Below are 14,005 nucleotides of genomic sequence, written 5' to 3'. Positions count from 1 at the left end.
GGACGGTATTACTTGCCTCTCTGGAGTCGATATAGGTTGGACCACCCGATTTCCCAGGCGGTCACTGTGGGGCGCACTGCGGGGCGTACGGGTCAGGAGGGACTCAAAAAGTGCACCGGTGTCATAAACAGGAACGTTGCACACCAGCACAACATCTTGTGGTCGGTACTGTTCTGTGCCACCGCAAAACGGGACCGTGTGGGGTGCTGGAGGCTGACCGCTCGCCCAGAAGACCTCACTGCCGCCGCTCCGGGGCGAAAATTGGAGCGCAAAAGACCAGAAAATCCGCCCCTTATTCTCTAGTTTTAAAACTTGGAAAGGGGGTTTCCAAAATTTAGTTAAAAGTAGAGCAAGTATTACATCGCTCTGCTAAGAATAATTTCTTTCCAAGCACGAATTGTGGTTAAAGCCTTGTCCAATCCAATCTTGTTAATTTAATCCTGTGAACAGGTAGAATAAAATTAAATCTTTAGGTAAAGTACAGGTATAATATTGTAAATAAAATACATCAGCGTCTGTAGCACTTTGCCTCAGTTTGTCCCAGCATTCCATGTATTTTTTTTTAATTCGTTCATGGGGTGCGGCCATTTATTGCTCATCACTTGCTCTTGAGAAGCAGTCCGTGTGGTGAAGGTGCTCTCACAGTGCTGTTAGGGAAGAAGTTCCAGGATTTTGACTCAGCGACGATGAAGGAACGGCGATATCTTTCCAAGTCGGGATGGTGTGTGATTTGGAGGGGAACTTGGAGGTGGTGGTGTTCCCATGCCCTTGTCCTTCTGGGTGGTGGAGGTCGCAGGTTTGGGAGGTGCTGTCGAAAAAGCCTTGACAAGTTTCTGGAGGAGCTCTTGTAGATGGTACACACTGCAGACATGGTGTGTCAGTGATGGAGGGAGTGAATGTTTAAGATACTGGATATGCTGCTTTGTCCTGGATGGTGTCTAACTCCTTGAGTGTTTTTGGAGCTGTACTCATTCAGCATTCAGGCAAGTGGAGAGTATTCCATCACACTCCTGACTTATGCCTTGTAGGTGGTGGAAAGGCTTTGGGGAGTCAGGAGGTGAGACACTCGCCGCAGAATACCCAGCCTCTGACCTGCTCTTGTAGCCATGGTATTTATGTGGCTGGTCCAATTAAGTTTCTGGTCAATGGTGATCCCCGGGATGTTGATAGAAACATAGAAACATAGAAAATAGGTGCAGGAGTAGGCCATTCGGCCCTTCTAGCCTGCACCGCCATTCAATGAGTTCATGGCTGAACATTCAACTTCAGTACCCCATTCCTGCTTTCTCGCCATACCCCTTGATCCCCCTAGCAGTAAGGACCTCATCTAACTCCTTTTTGAATATATTTAGTGAAATGGCCTCAACAACTTTCTGTGGTAGAGAATTCCACAGGTTCACCACTCTCTGGGTGAAGAAGTTCCTCCGCATCTCGGTCCTAAATGGCTTACCCCTTATCCTTAGACTGTGACCCCTGGTTCTGGACTTCCCCAACATTGGGAACATTCTTCCTGCATCTAACCTGTCTAACCCCGTCAGAATTTTATATGTTTCTATGAGGTCCTCTCTCATTCTTCTGAACTCCAGTGAATACAAGCCCAGTTGATCCAGTCTTTCTTGATAGGTCAGTCCCGCCATCCCGGGAATCAGTCTGGTGAACCTTCGCTGCACTCCCTCAATAGCAAGAATGTCCTTCCTCAGGTTAGGAGACCAAAACTGTACACAATACTCCAGGTGTGGCCTCACCAATGCCCTGTACAACTGTAGCAACACCTCCCTGCCCCTGTACTCAAATCCCCTTGCTATGAAGGCCAACATGCCATTTGCTTTCTTAACCGCCTGCTGCACCTGCATGCCAACCTTCAATGACTGATGTACCATGACACCCAGGTCTCTTTGCACCTCCCCTTTTCCTAATCTGTCACCATTCAGATAATAGTCTGTCTCTCTGTTTTTACCACCAAAGTGGATAACCTCACATTTATCCACATTATATTTCATCTGCCATGCATTTGCCCACTCACCTAACCTATCCAAGTCGCTCTGCAGCCTCACAGCATCCTCCTCGCAGCTCACACTGCCACCCAACTTAGTGTCATCCGCAAATTTGGAGATACTACATTTAATCCCCTCATCTAAATCATTAATGTACAGTGTAAACAGCTGGGGCCCCAGCACAGAACCTTGCGGTACCCCACTAGTCACTGCCTGCCATTCTGAAAAGTACCCATTTACTCCTACTCTTTGCTTCCTGTCTGACAACCAGTTCTCAATCCATGTCAGTACACTACCCCCAATCCCATGTGCTCTAACTTTGCACATCAATCTCTTGTGTGGGACCTTGTCGAACGCCTTCTGAAAGTCCAAATATACCACATCAACTGGTTCTCCCTTATCCACTCTACTGGAAACATCCTCAAAAAATTCCAGAAGATTTGTCAAGCATGATTTCCCTTTCACAAATCCATGCTGACTTGGACCTATCATGTCACCTCTTTCCAAATGCACTGCTATGACATCCTTAATAATTGATTCCATCATTTTACCCACTACCGATGTCAGGCTGACCGGTCTATAATTCTCTGTTTTCTCTCTCCCTCCTTTTTTAAAAAGTGGGGTTACATTGGCTACCCTCCACTCCATAGGAACTGATCCAGAGTCAATGGAATGTTGGAAAATGACTGTCAACGCATCCACTATTTCCAAGGCCACCTCCTTAAGTACTCTGGGATGCAGTCCATCAGGCCCTGGGGATTTATCGGCCTTCAATCCCATCAATTTCCCCAACACAATTTCCCGGCTAATAAGGATTTCCCTCAGTTCCTCCTCCTTACTAGACCCCCCGACCCCTTTTATAACCGGAAGGTTGTTCGTGTCCTCCTTCGTGAATACCGAACCAAAGTACTTGTTCAATTGGTCCGCCATTTCTTTGTTCCCCGTTATGACTTCCCCTGATTCTGACTGCAGGGGACCTACATTTGTCTTTACTAACCTTTTTCTCTTTACATATCGATAGAAACTTTTGCAATCCGTCTTAATGTTCCCTGCAAGCTTCTTCTCATACTCCATTTTCCCTGCCCTAATCAAACCCTTTGTCCTCCTCTGCTGAGTTCTAAATTTCTCCCAGTCCCCAGGTTCGCTGCTATTTCTGGCCAATTTGTATGCCACTTCCTTGGCTTTAATACTATCCCTGATTTCCCTTGATAGCCACGGTTGAGCCACCTTCCCTTTTTTATTTCTATGCCAGACAGGAATGTACAATTGTTGTAATTCATCCATACGGTCTCTAAATGTCTGCCATTGCCCATCCACTGTCAACCCCTTAAGTATCATTCGCCAATCCATCTCAGCCAATTCACGCCTCATACCTTCAAAGTTAGCCTTCTTTAAGTTCTGGACCATGGTCTCTGAATTAACTGTTTCATTCTCCATCCTAATGCAGAATTCCACCATATTATGGTCACTCTTCCCCAAGGGGGCTCGCACAACGAGATTGCTAATTAATCCTTTCTCATTACATAACACCCAGTCTAAGATGGCCTCCCCCCTAGTTGGTTCCTCGACATATTGGTCTAAAAAACCATCCCTTATGCACTCCAGAAAATCCTCCTCCACCGTATTGCTTCCAGTTTGGTTAGCCCAATCTATGTGCATATTAAAGTCACCCATTATAACTGCTGCACCTTTATTGCACGCACCCCTAATTTCCTGTTTGATGCCCTCCCCAACATCACTACTACTGTTTGGAGGTCTGTACACAACTCCCACTAACGTTTTTTGCCCTTTGGTGTTCTGCAGCTCTACCCATATAGATTCCACATCATCCAAGCTAATGTCCTTCCTAACTATTGCCTTAATCTCCTCCTTAACCAGCAATGCTACCCCACCTCCTTTTCCTTTTATTCTATCCTTCCTGAATGTTGAATACCCCTGGATGTTGAGTTCCCAGCCCTGCTCATCCTGGAGCCACGTCTCCGTAATCCCAATCACATCATATTTGTTAACATCTATTTGCACAGTTAATTCATCCACCTTATTGCGGATACTCCTTGCATTAAGACACAAAGCCTTCAGGCTTGTTTTTTTAACACCCTCTGTCCTTTTAGAATTTTGCTGTACAATGGCCCTTTTTGTTCTTTGCCTTGGGTTTCTCTGCCCTCCACTTTTCCTCATCTTCTTTCTGTCTTTTGTTTTTGCCTCCTTTTTGTTTCCCTCTATCTTCCTGCATAGAGGGACTCGACGATTGTAATGCCATTGAATATCAAGGGGAGGTGGAAATACTTTCTCTTGTCGGAGATGGTCATTGCCTGGCACGTGTGTGGCACGAATGTTACAGGGAAAAAAATCTCTCTAGTTGATTGGGATTTCAGTATTTTCAAATGGTTCAAAGATTGGTGTGTTTCATTTTAAAAGAAAATCCGTTCGTCCAATCTCGTCTAATAACTGATCTTCAGTTGAAACGTTGGCAATCTGTTGCTTATTGCAGCTATTGGTTAATCTGTGGCTTGGTGGCAACATTTTTATTGATATCCTTCTTGTTAAGCGCCTTGGGATGTTTGCTACATTAATTGCAAGTTGCTGTTGTTTGGCTGTAAGCATGTTGTTGGTTATCAAATGCTTCACCATAATGTGAGATGGGCATGGGGGGGTTGCCATGTTTCTGACAACCCGAAATCAGACAGTTACATGTCGTAAGAGTGGAATTTTTTTAAAGTGTGGCAATAGAAAGGCAGAATTATACTCTGGTTTTACATTGCCGCTAATGGACTGTATACTCCAAGGTCAGGATGACCAGTACAATTGGTGGCTACTATAGTGGTCAGGTTAAGCTGTAGTGAGACTTTGCTGACCTAATGGACTATTCAAGTAACTGAGCAGGAGCTTTTGGAAGTATTTGTTGCGATTTAATAATTGTTTACACGTAACTTGCTGTCGGTTTGACTTGTGCATTTAAATTGGTCATAGTAAATAGATTATAATGGTGCTTGTAAGGTGGTGGGGAGAGTTGAAGCTTTTTAAGAGACCATTGAGGAAGGAGGGCATCTGTCCATTGTGATCAGGCTTGCTTATTAAGTTGTATTGACTGAGACATCTGTGTCACTGCAAATGAAAGATGCTTATTGATTTTCTAACTGCTGTTCACATCCCTTTCACACTTTTTAGGATAAAAAGTTAATCATCTTGGATGCGTATTCATTCTCTGTGAAGGGAACAGACTAAGCCTTTTTGGCATTTCATGAATCAAGTTGTTCAAGTCGAGTGTGTCAAGCAGACAATTACCAGCATGCTCTTTACGCCTGTCCCTTGATATCACCTGTAACAGAGTAGCCTAATGTAGGGATGTCCCCTTGACATTTGATAGTACTGGCAGTGCTCCAATCTTGTTTGTTTGCCACAGAATCAATTCAGTACAATTCAGGACATAATATAACCAAGCATTAAAAATGTGCTACCTGGTAGTTTAACAAAATTACCAGTGACAGTTCAATATTGACTTCATATTAGGTGTTTAAAAAAGTTAAAATTATGATGCTCCTGCTTGTCATTGGGAAAATCAGCTATTGACAGGTTGAAAATAGCTTTCCGCTGTGTTTCATTGACACAGGTTATGTGATATAAATATTTATTTCATATCTGTCACTCACTGGTAATGCCAACCATTGATTCCAGTATTGATAAAGTGTCACTAGTTCATAGGAAGCATTTGACCATGTTGTGTTTTTGAATTACTTGCTGCTGTGTAAAATGTTATTTGCGAAGCCTCCTCAATTGCCCGCATTAATGCTTGGATGAAACGGTTGCTGCAGTGAATAAAATAACCAGAGAATTCTTCATCCCAAGAAAGATGTGTTGAAGCTGCGCATAAAGTGTTTTTGTGTAAATTCGATTGACTTAGCAACAATTGTTGGCAAACAAAGTGATGTTAAAACAGTTGCTTATTCAACTAGTAGTAATAAACCTAAGTTTAAAAGAACACCCAGTGATGATAACAGAAACATGAATGGTAAAAATCTGAACTCAAAACAGAACATGTTCCAAATGCAGACCTAGTCAACAATAACTTGAATTTATGTAAAGGCTTTAATGTAGAAAAACAACTTCACAGAGCTATAAAGAAAAAAATGAAGGTGGAGTTAAAGAAGGATATATTTGGAGGATGGCCAGAAGCTTAGTCGAAGAGGTGGGCTTTAAGGAGAGTCCTAAAGCGCGAGAAGGAGATAAAAAGGGGAGGGATTTAGGGAGGAAATTCCAGAGCCAGCTGAAGGCACGGCCGCCAATGGTGGGGCTTAATGCAGGATAGGATACGGGCAGCAGAGTTTTGGATGAGCTGAAGTTTATGGGTGGTGGGGAAGCCATCTGAAAGAGAAAGATAAGTTACTGCTTTGTGTTGAGTATTAACCTGCCTTTCTTTGAAGTTTTCTATTCAAGACAGTAGTAACCCCTGGCAATGGACAACTCCCCAACCTGAGTTGTGAAAGTTCATTTTGTGATGAAATTGCCCTTTAAGATGGCTCCTTCGAAGGTGCACTAGCACTGAAAGCTGAGAATGAGGCAGTAGCTGGTTTTGACACTACGAGAAAGGGTTTATTTGATGTTTGAAGATGGAGAAAGATGTGGGGGAGAAAATTGAACTTTAACTATTTGTACATGTTTTTTTTACAGCAGCCAAACTGCTGTGGAGATTATTTCTTAACTCTCTTACCAAGTTGCAACAATTGAAGTCTTTGACATTAACACTTCTGCAGCACCTGTCTCTTGTTTCTATGTGACTGGCATTGAACGCTACAGACTTTGACAGCGCTGACATGCGCTTTGAAGGATGGCTGCATTCCTACTTGTTTGTAATGAGAACCGAAGCCATTCTCAGCTAAATTAAATTGTTTCAGTTTTGAGGCAGAATGGCATGATTTTATACCGAATTCTCATTTTTGCCTTTGTATTGCCCTCAGGGTATGAGTGATGCCAGTCACCTCCCTTTCTCTCCCCCTGCCCCCAACCATTTAGTTTCCTCACACTGACCCACCTAAGCCATGTTATATCATTCAGTTTTGACATCTTTTATCAAACATTAATGAAATGACCCAGGCAAACAAATTGTCATTAAACTTTCCATCACTTTGTCCCTTGGTATTGTCTTTTATAAATTGAACAGCAAATGTTGTATTGATCTTTCCCCACTTGCTGCTGAACTTGAAATGACCTGGATGCTTGTTGTTTATGGCCTTGAGTTACTTTTCCTTGACATTTCTATACGCTTGCCTGACATTACTAGCTTTTTTTTTTCCACCTTCCCTTTTTTTAGATGAATGAACAGGACATTCAGCATCGAGATATCCTTGGTCATGGCAATGGAGGGACAGTGTACAAGTGAGTATCTGCCTCTACCTATTACCACGGAATGCGTGAGAAATGTTGGTAAAGGGTTTTTTAATGTGTTTCCTGCATCTATCACACAGTTTTGGCTGAAGGCATGCATATCATATTGATTTGATGTTGAGGAATGAAAGCGATTCTGTGGGTGCCTTTCTGTGTACACTTTACACTTAGTCATTTCCATTACAGCTATGATGTATTATCAGTGTTCAGCAAACATGACAAGGTGACACAGGTCGCTGAACAGAAATTTCAACTCCTGTTTCCACCTGAATCAACTATTATTGAAATAGTTTATTGAGATTGAGGTATTGATCACTGCTTGCACTAACCTTGGCTTAAAGGGAGACTGTCTACTCTGGATTGCACTAACTTTTATTAAAAAAAACATTCCATTTATTTTTTACAACCACTTAAATTTTATTGCAATGGGTTGAATTACTTTGTTGTTTCGCCTTCGTTTCAAAATGATCGCACTCCTCACATATCCGGATTACAGGCCACAGACTCCAATTGCTAATTGACAAAGCATTTTAAAATAAATCGTTGGGGGGCGAGTTATGGCTTACAAAATGAACAAGCTTGTGAACTGTTGGGCGAGTATGACTTCCAAACATTTACCTAAAACTGTGAGATTCTTGTCTCAACACTTTATGTAATCGCGCTCCCAGATGCCCATCGTGCTGCGCAAATAGCTTTTCACTCAATTGAGTACAGTTACAAGCTGTCCACTGCAGCAATATCTCATCTCATAGATGCGAGTGAGTAAAACCTCACAGCATCAGCCAGAGATATATCTGTTTTGTTTTGTGTCGGTAATGGGGGTAGGTGTTACAATATTTTTTCTTCACTCCAATTATCCGTTTAGCGGCTTATTGGAGCAAAGAACAAGGGGTATGGTGGGGAGAAAAGAGCAATCACTGTAATCTAATCCTCCATTTAGTATCTTCCTTGATCATCTTGTTTTCCAAATACTTTCCACTCTTGAGTATAACCCGTACGTAGGTAGTTTTAATCACTTTCTTGTTTTGAATGTAAATTACACACTTGAATATGATCTGTACTTGCCAGACATTAGCAGTTGTTATGCAAATAAATTCATGTTGCAGCTGAAAGGATTTTTTATGTAAACGGCTGCATAATGCAGTTGGGGAATTTTTTTAATGATTATATTTTGTGTAATATCCACCAATACCTTTTTTATTCCTAAAATAAACAAGAGAAGTGAGTTATGCATACTGAACTGGCGCAGCAGTGCACTTAAAACACAGCAGGCTTGTTGTTTTTGTTCTTTATCGTAGCGCACCGCAGTGAAGCGGTGTTGAGCAAAAAGCATGGCATCGCCACATAGAAAGGGGGAAAGAATCACCTGCGCTTCTCTTGTGTGCTTCCCTGTAGTTGAGTAGAAGGATACTGAGAAAACTCTAGGAGCAGGTTCTTTGGGCCCAAGTTTCCCTAAAAGAATAATGGCGCTCACTTACCTGGATGCCTGTTTTTATTTGGCTCCTCAGCGCTGAAAATAAAAAAACTAAGTCTCCTTTCACCATGCGCACCTTCTGGCGCTGGCGCTACCCGAGCTGAACTCGCAGGGCGGGGCTTCAAGCGTGCACCGGGACCGCACAGAACATGCACTCCAGAAAAAAAAAGAATGGGCAAATAATTGTGCATGCGCAACACGCATGCGCAAGAAAAAGAATATATTTTTAAAAACGCACGGCCGGGGACTAGCAGTCGAGGAAGAGAAACGGCAGAAGGCTGCTCTTGCTCTTCACAGAAGAAAACTTAATTTTTCCAGCTTCTTTGGAAAAACATGGTGGATGTCTCGGATGATGGAAGCCTGGTGGATTAACTTTGAAGAATTTTTGAAGATTTTGGTTGATTTTTGGGACCCAGAAATATCGATGGAAAAAGGTTACATTTTTATTTATTTTATGGCCTGAATGCGGTTTAACATCACAGGAGCAGCATTATTGGTAAATTTTCATTTAACATTTTAATTTTTATATTTCCACTCAACTACCGGGAGGGCGCTGAGCACCTCAAGTCTTGTTGCCGAGAGTGTGCAGAAAACAAGCGCAGGCAGCGGAAGGAGCGTGCGGCAAACCAGACTTCCCACCCACCCTTTCCTCCAACCACTGCCTGTCTCACCTGTGACAGGGACTGTAATTCCCGTATTGGACTGTTCAGTCAACGAAGAACTCACTTTTAGAGTGGAAGCAAGTCTTCCTCGTTTTCGAGGGACTGCCTATGATGATGATTATTTTTATACTAACTTACAGGTAATATAGTAGTTTTAATTGTGCTAAAAGTTAAAAATATTAACGAGGGAGTCTATTCGGCCGGGGATTGGAGCAGGCCAACGCGGGTTTCTCCAACTGAAGGTAAGGCTTTTTCCTATGGTAATTAGTGGGTCTAAGCGTCAAGTTAAAAATTTTCGTAGGGTGGAAACTTGGCCTTAAGCCCAGAAATGGCGCGGAAATGTTCTTCACAGGTACACCAGTGCCAGACTGTATGGCGCCAAACATTCTGGCGCTGGTAGTATACGCCGGCGCCCCAACACCGGGGAATCTTTGAACTGGGCTTCGGCGCCAAAAAACTCACTGGACACCGAACAAACGGCGCCCAGTGCTGGGGAAAATTTGGGACTATAGGGCCCAAGTTTCCACATGATAAAAAACGGCCGCCCCTCCGAGCTGGGCGCCCGTTTTTTGCGCCTAAAACGGCGCCGGAAAAAAAACGAGCGATTCTGGAGCGTTCTGCAGCTCCTTGTCTGCTTGGCACGGCGCCCAGGGGGGCGGAGCCTACACGCGCGCCGATTTTGTAAGTGGGAGGGGGCAGGTACTATTTAAATTAGTTTTTTTCCTGCCGGCAACGCTGCACGTGCGCGTTGGAGCGTTCGCGCATGCTCAGTGTGAAAAAAACATTGGCACTCGGCCATTTTTGGAGTTCTTTGTAGCTGTTTAGTTTTTGAACATTTTTTAATAAAAGTACATTGCCATCAGCACAGAAGCTTCTTGTAGCAGTGAGAAGGGTACAGGAAGCCTCAAAGTTGAAGCAGCCGTTTCCCGACGACCTCCCCCTTTTGCCGTCGGAAAATGGCTCCTCAATTTCTGAGGCTTCCTGCAGCCTTCTCTCTTTCCCGCCAGCGGTCTGGAACGGCTCCATTCCCCCCCCACCCCCCCCGGTGTTCGGTCGGCTCTCTCCCTCCCGCGTTCGGTCGGCTCCCTCGTTTTGTGAGGCTTGCTGCACCATTCTTCCTGGCTGAAGCACTTTCACACAGGTAGGAAGATGGTTTATTTAATCTTTTCTTTGCTTATAAATGTTTTTTCAGGTTGGATTTATTTGTATAATATTTGTATAAGTATAAATAAGGATTTATTGTAGAATTTAATGAGTTCCCTTTCCCCCCCCCACCCCCCCCCCACCTCGTTCTGGACGTCTGATTTGTAACCTGCACCTGATTTTTTAATGTGTAGAACAGGTTTTTTCAGTTCTACAAAAATCTTCACTTGCTCCATTCTACTTTAGTTTGGAGTACATTTTCACTGTGGAAACTTTCAAATCAAGCGTCAGTGGCTGGACACGCCCCCTTTTGAAGAAAAAATTCTGTTCCAAAGTAGAACTGTTCTACCTGCCTAGAACTGCAGAAAAAAAAATGTGGCGAATTGCAAATTCTAAGATAGTCCATTCTCCACCAGTTGCTCCTAAAAATCAGGCGCAAGTCATGTGGAAACTTGGGCCCTATGTGTGGTTCCTGTGAGCTGTGAGAAAATTAAGGAATTTCATTGTGATCTTGGATTTGATGTTGTTTACACTTTTACTCTTTCCCCCTCACCAGATTTTCTCTCCCTTCCTCAATGTGCCGATATCGTGTCCGTCCTTATTTTCTGATAGATTTTGCCAGTATCCCTTCACCCAACCACCAATAAAGACACAAGACCAGAGCAGAGACGATTCTTTCCCCCTTTCTGTGTGAGGGTGGCCTTGTTATATCATTGCAGAAACGCCTTGTGTGGTAGTAAGTGATCATTTACACACGTACTATTTTCACTGGTGTAAATGATCCCCACCAGAGACTGCGAAATCGTCATTAATTCTTATATGGCATATTGTGGTGCTCAGAAGGATTTATATTTTATAGAGGAGCTGAAAAACCTGTAGATTTTAGACTTTCATTATTATGACTAAAAAATACATATAGTGAAGTCCAAAATGCAGCTTCAATTGATTAGAAGCAACATAAAGCATGTACTGCATTTTGAGTGGTTATTTAACGGACGCAACTGCTGCCAACGAACTGGAAGTCGTTGCCCATGCGCAGTTCCAGTGTTTTTTTGTTTGTTGTCGCCGAACTTCTCCAAAATGAGGAATAAAGAAGTGGAGTTTTAAAAATCTTGTTCAGTTGTAGTTTAATGTGTTAATTGTATCAATTGTAGAATTTATTCGGGTATGAGCCACTTGTTTGTGCATTAAATTGTGGTTGGTCAGAGAGGGCAGTTTTCAGCTGGGGTATATTTTGGCACCAGCACCATCTATTTTGCCTACAGGTAGTTGGGTTTGTTAATATTTTGCAAATTATTGTTCTGAGACTAGAAGCATTGGGAAATTCCTGTAACGGTCGTAGCGACGGTAGATTGGGAATCTCTAACATTAATGAAACTTTATTAATGATGTGCTTCAGCGCTTCTCAGATCCTCCGTCTGTTGTGGTCTACAGGGCTGTAGTATTACCCGCCCTCCTGTATGGATCAGAGGCACAAAAGACACCTCAAGTTGCTGGAGATAGATCACCAACGATGTCTCCGCAAAATCCTGCAAATCCCCTGGGAGGACAGGCGCACCAACATCAGTGTCCTCATTCAGGCTAACATCTCCAGCATTGAAGCACTGACCACACTTGATCAGGTTTGCTGGGCAGGCCACATAGTTCGCATGCCAGATACGAGGCTCCGAAGCAATTGCTTTATGCGGAGTTCCTTCACGGCAAACGAGCCAAAGGTGGGCAACGGAAACGTTACAAAGACACCCGCAAAGCCTGCCTGGCAAAGTGCGACGTCACCACTGACACCTGGGAATCCCTGGCCGCCCTAGGTGGAAAAAGTGCATCCGGGGGGGGCGATGAGCTCTCCGAAACTCAACGCCGCGAGCGTGAAGGGATCGGGCGCAAGCAGCGGAAGGAGCGTGCGGTAAACCAGTCCCACCACCCCTTCCCCCGAGGAATATCTGTCCCACCTGTGACAGGGTCTGTGGCTCCCATTTTGGACTGTTCAGCCACCAAAGAACTCACTTTTGGAGTGGAAGCAAGTCTTCCTCGATTCCGAGGGACTGCCTATGATGATATCTTTTAAATTGGGGGCCTGGCAGTTATGTGCTGAATGCTTCTGTGCAGCTTCCAGTTCGTTGGCAGCAGTCATTCTGTTATTTAAAACATCAGATTGTAATAAACATTGGATATAGAATTGCCAGATAAATATCAGCAGACATTTCAATTGCATTACTACCCTATACTTATAAGTGTCAAATCCGTTTTTTTGAATTGAAAAGACCTCGAGTAGAGGCCACTGTAGGAGAGAAATCAAGAAGTGGTTAAGTGATGCCAAGCTTGTGTTTCAAATGTCTTGAGATTGTAAGAGCAAGGAAAGACTAGGGACGTTAAAGAATATGACAGTTACAGGTATTTGAAAAAGAATGAGTTTGAATTGGAGGCTGTGCAATGCATTAGTGCCTATAGCTTTCGGAAATTACGATGAGAATTTCGGGATTCCATACTCGTGACCTTTTCTACAACCTCGAGGGCAGTGTTTAGCACTTAAACTTGGAGAACAGCTGTCATTTTTCTGAGATAGAAAATGCTGACAATTTGGGAGGGGAAAGCAAATGCTGGAAATACACAGCAGATCAGCATCTGAAAGAAAAAGATAGATTAACGTTTCAAGTGGAATCTTCATCAGAAGATGAACTCTCCCATTAGAGATGTTAACATATTCTCTCTCAGTTGCTGACCAACCTGTATATTTCCAGTTTTTATGTCCTTCTAGTGATTTTTAGTTACCTTTTCCTTCGGTCACCTTGCATTTAAGACTGGATGAATTCATTGTGTCTTTTAAAGGGATATAGTGTCAGGCGAAGATCTCCATTATTGCAAGGGGGATAAAGTATAAAAGCAAAGAAGTCCTGCTACAACTGTACAGGGTATTGGTGAGGCCACATCTGGAGTACTGTGTACAGTTTTGGTCTCCTTATTTAAGGAAGGATGTACTTGCATTGGAGGCTGTTCAAGGAAGGTTCACCAGGTTGATTCCGGAGATGAGGGGGTTGATTAATAAAGATAGGTTGAGTTGGTTGGCCTTCTATTCATTGGAGTTCAGAAGAATGAGAGGCGATCTTATTGGAACATGTAAGATAATGAGGGGGCTCAACAAGGTGAATGCAGAGAGGATATTTCCACTCATAGGGGAAACTAAAACTAGGGGACATAGTCTCAGAATAAGGGGCCGCCCATTTAAAACTGAGATGAGGAGGAATTTCTTCTCCGAGGGTTGTAAATCTATGGAATTCTCTGCCCCAGAGAGCTGTGGAGGCTGGGTCATTGAATATATTTAAGGCGGAGATAGACAGATGTTTGAGCGATAA

General features: G+C 43.3%; 1 protein-coding gene across 8 annotated transcripts in view; it reads left to right on the top strand.

Annotated features, from left to right (window-relative positions):
- The window catches only part of map2k5 (mitogen-activated protein kinase kinase 5), a 246,290-nt gene that overhangs the window by 69,766 nt on the left and 162,519 nt on the right, over nucleotides 1-14,005 (top strand). For all 8 annotated transcript variants that reach the window (XM_070858527.1, XM_070858526.1, XM_070858525.1 and 5 more), the window contains exon 6: nucleotides 7,303-7,367. In XM_070858527.1, coding sequence (XP_070714628.1) covers nucleotides 7,303-7,367 — 65 coding nt within the window. The remainder of the gene's footprint in view (nucleotides 1-7,302; nucleotides 7,368-14,005) is intronic.

This window comes from Pristiophorus japonicus, chromosome 17 (genome assembly GCF_044704955.1).
Source record: "Pristiophorus japonicus isolate sPriJap1 chromosome 17, sPriJap1.hap1, whole genome shotgun sequence".
NCBI lineage: Eukaryota > Metazoa > Chordata > Chondrichthyes > Pristiophoridae > Pristiophorus > Pristiophorus japonicus.
This window is presented reverse-complemented; position numbering and strand designations above follow the sequence as displayed.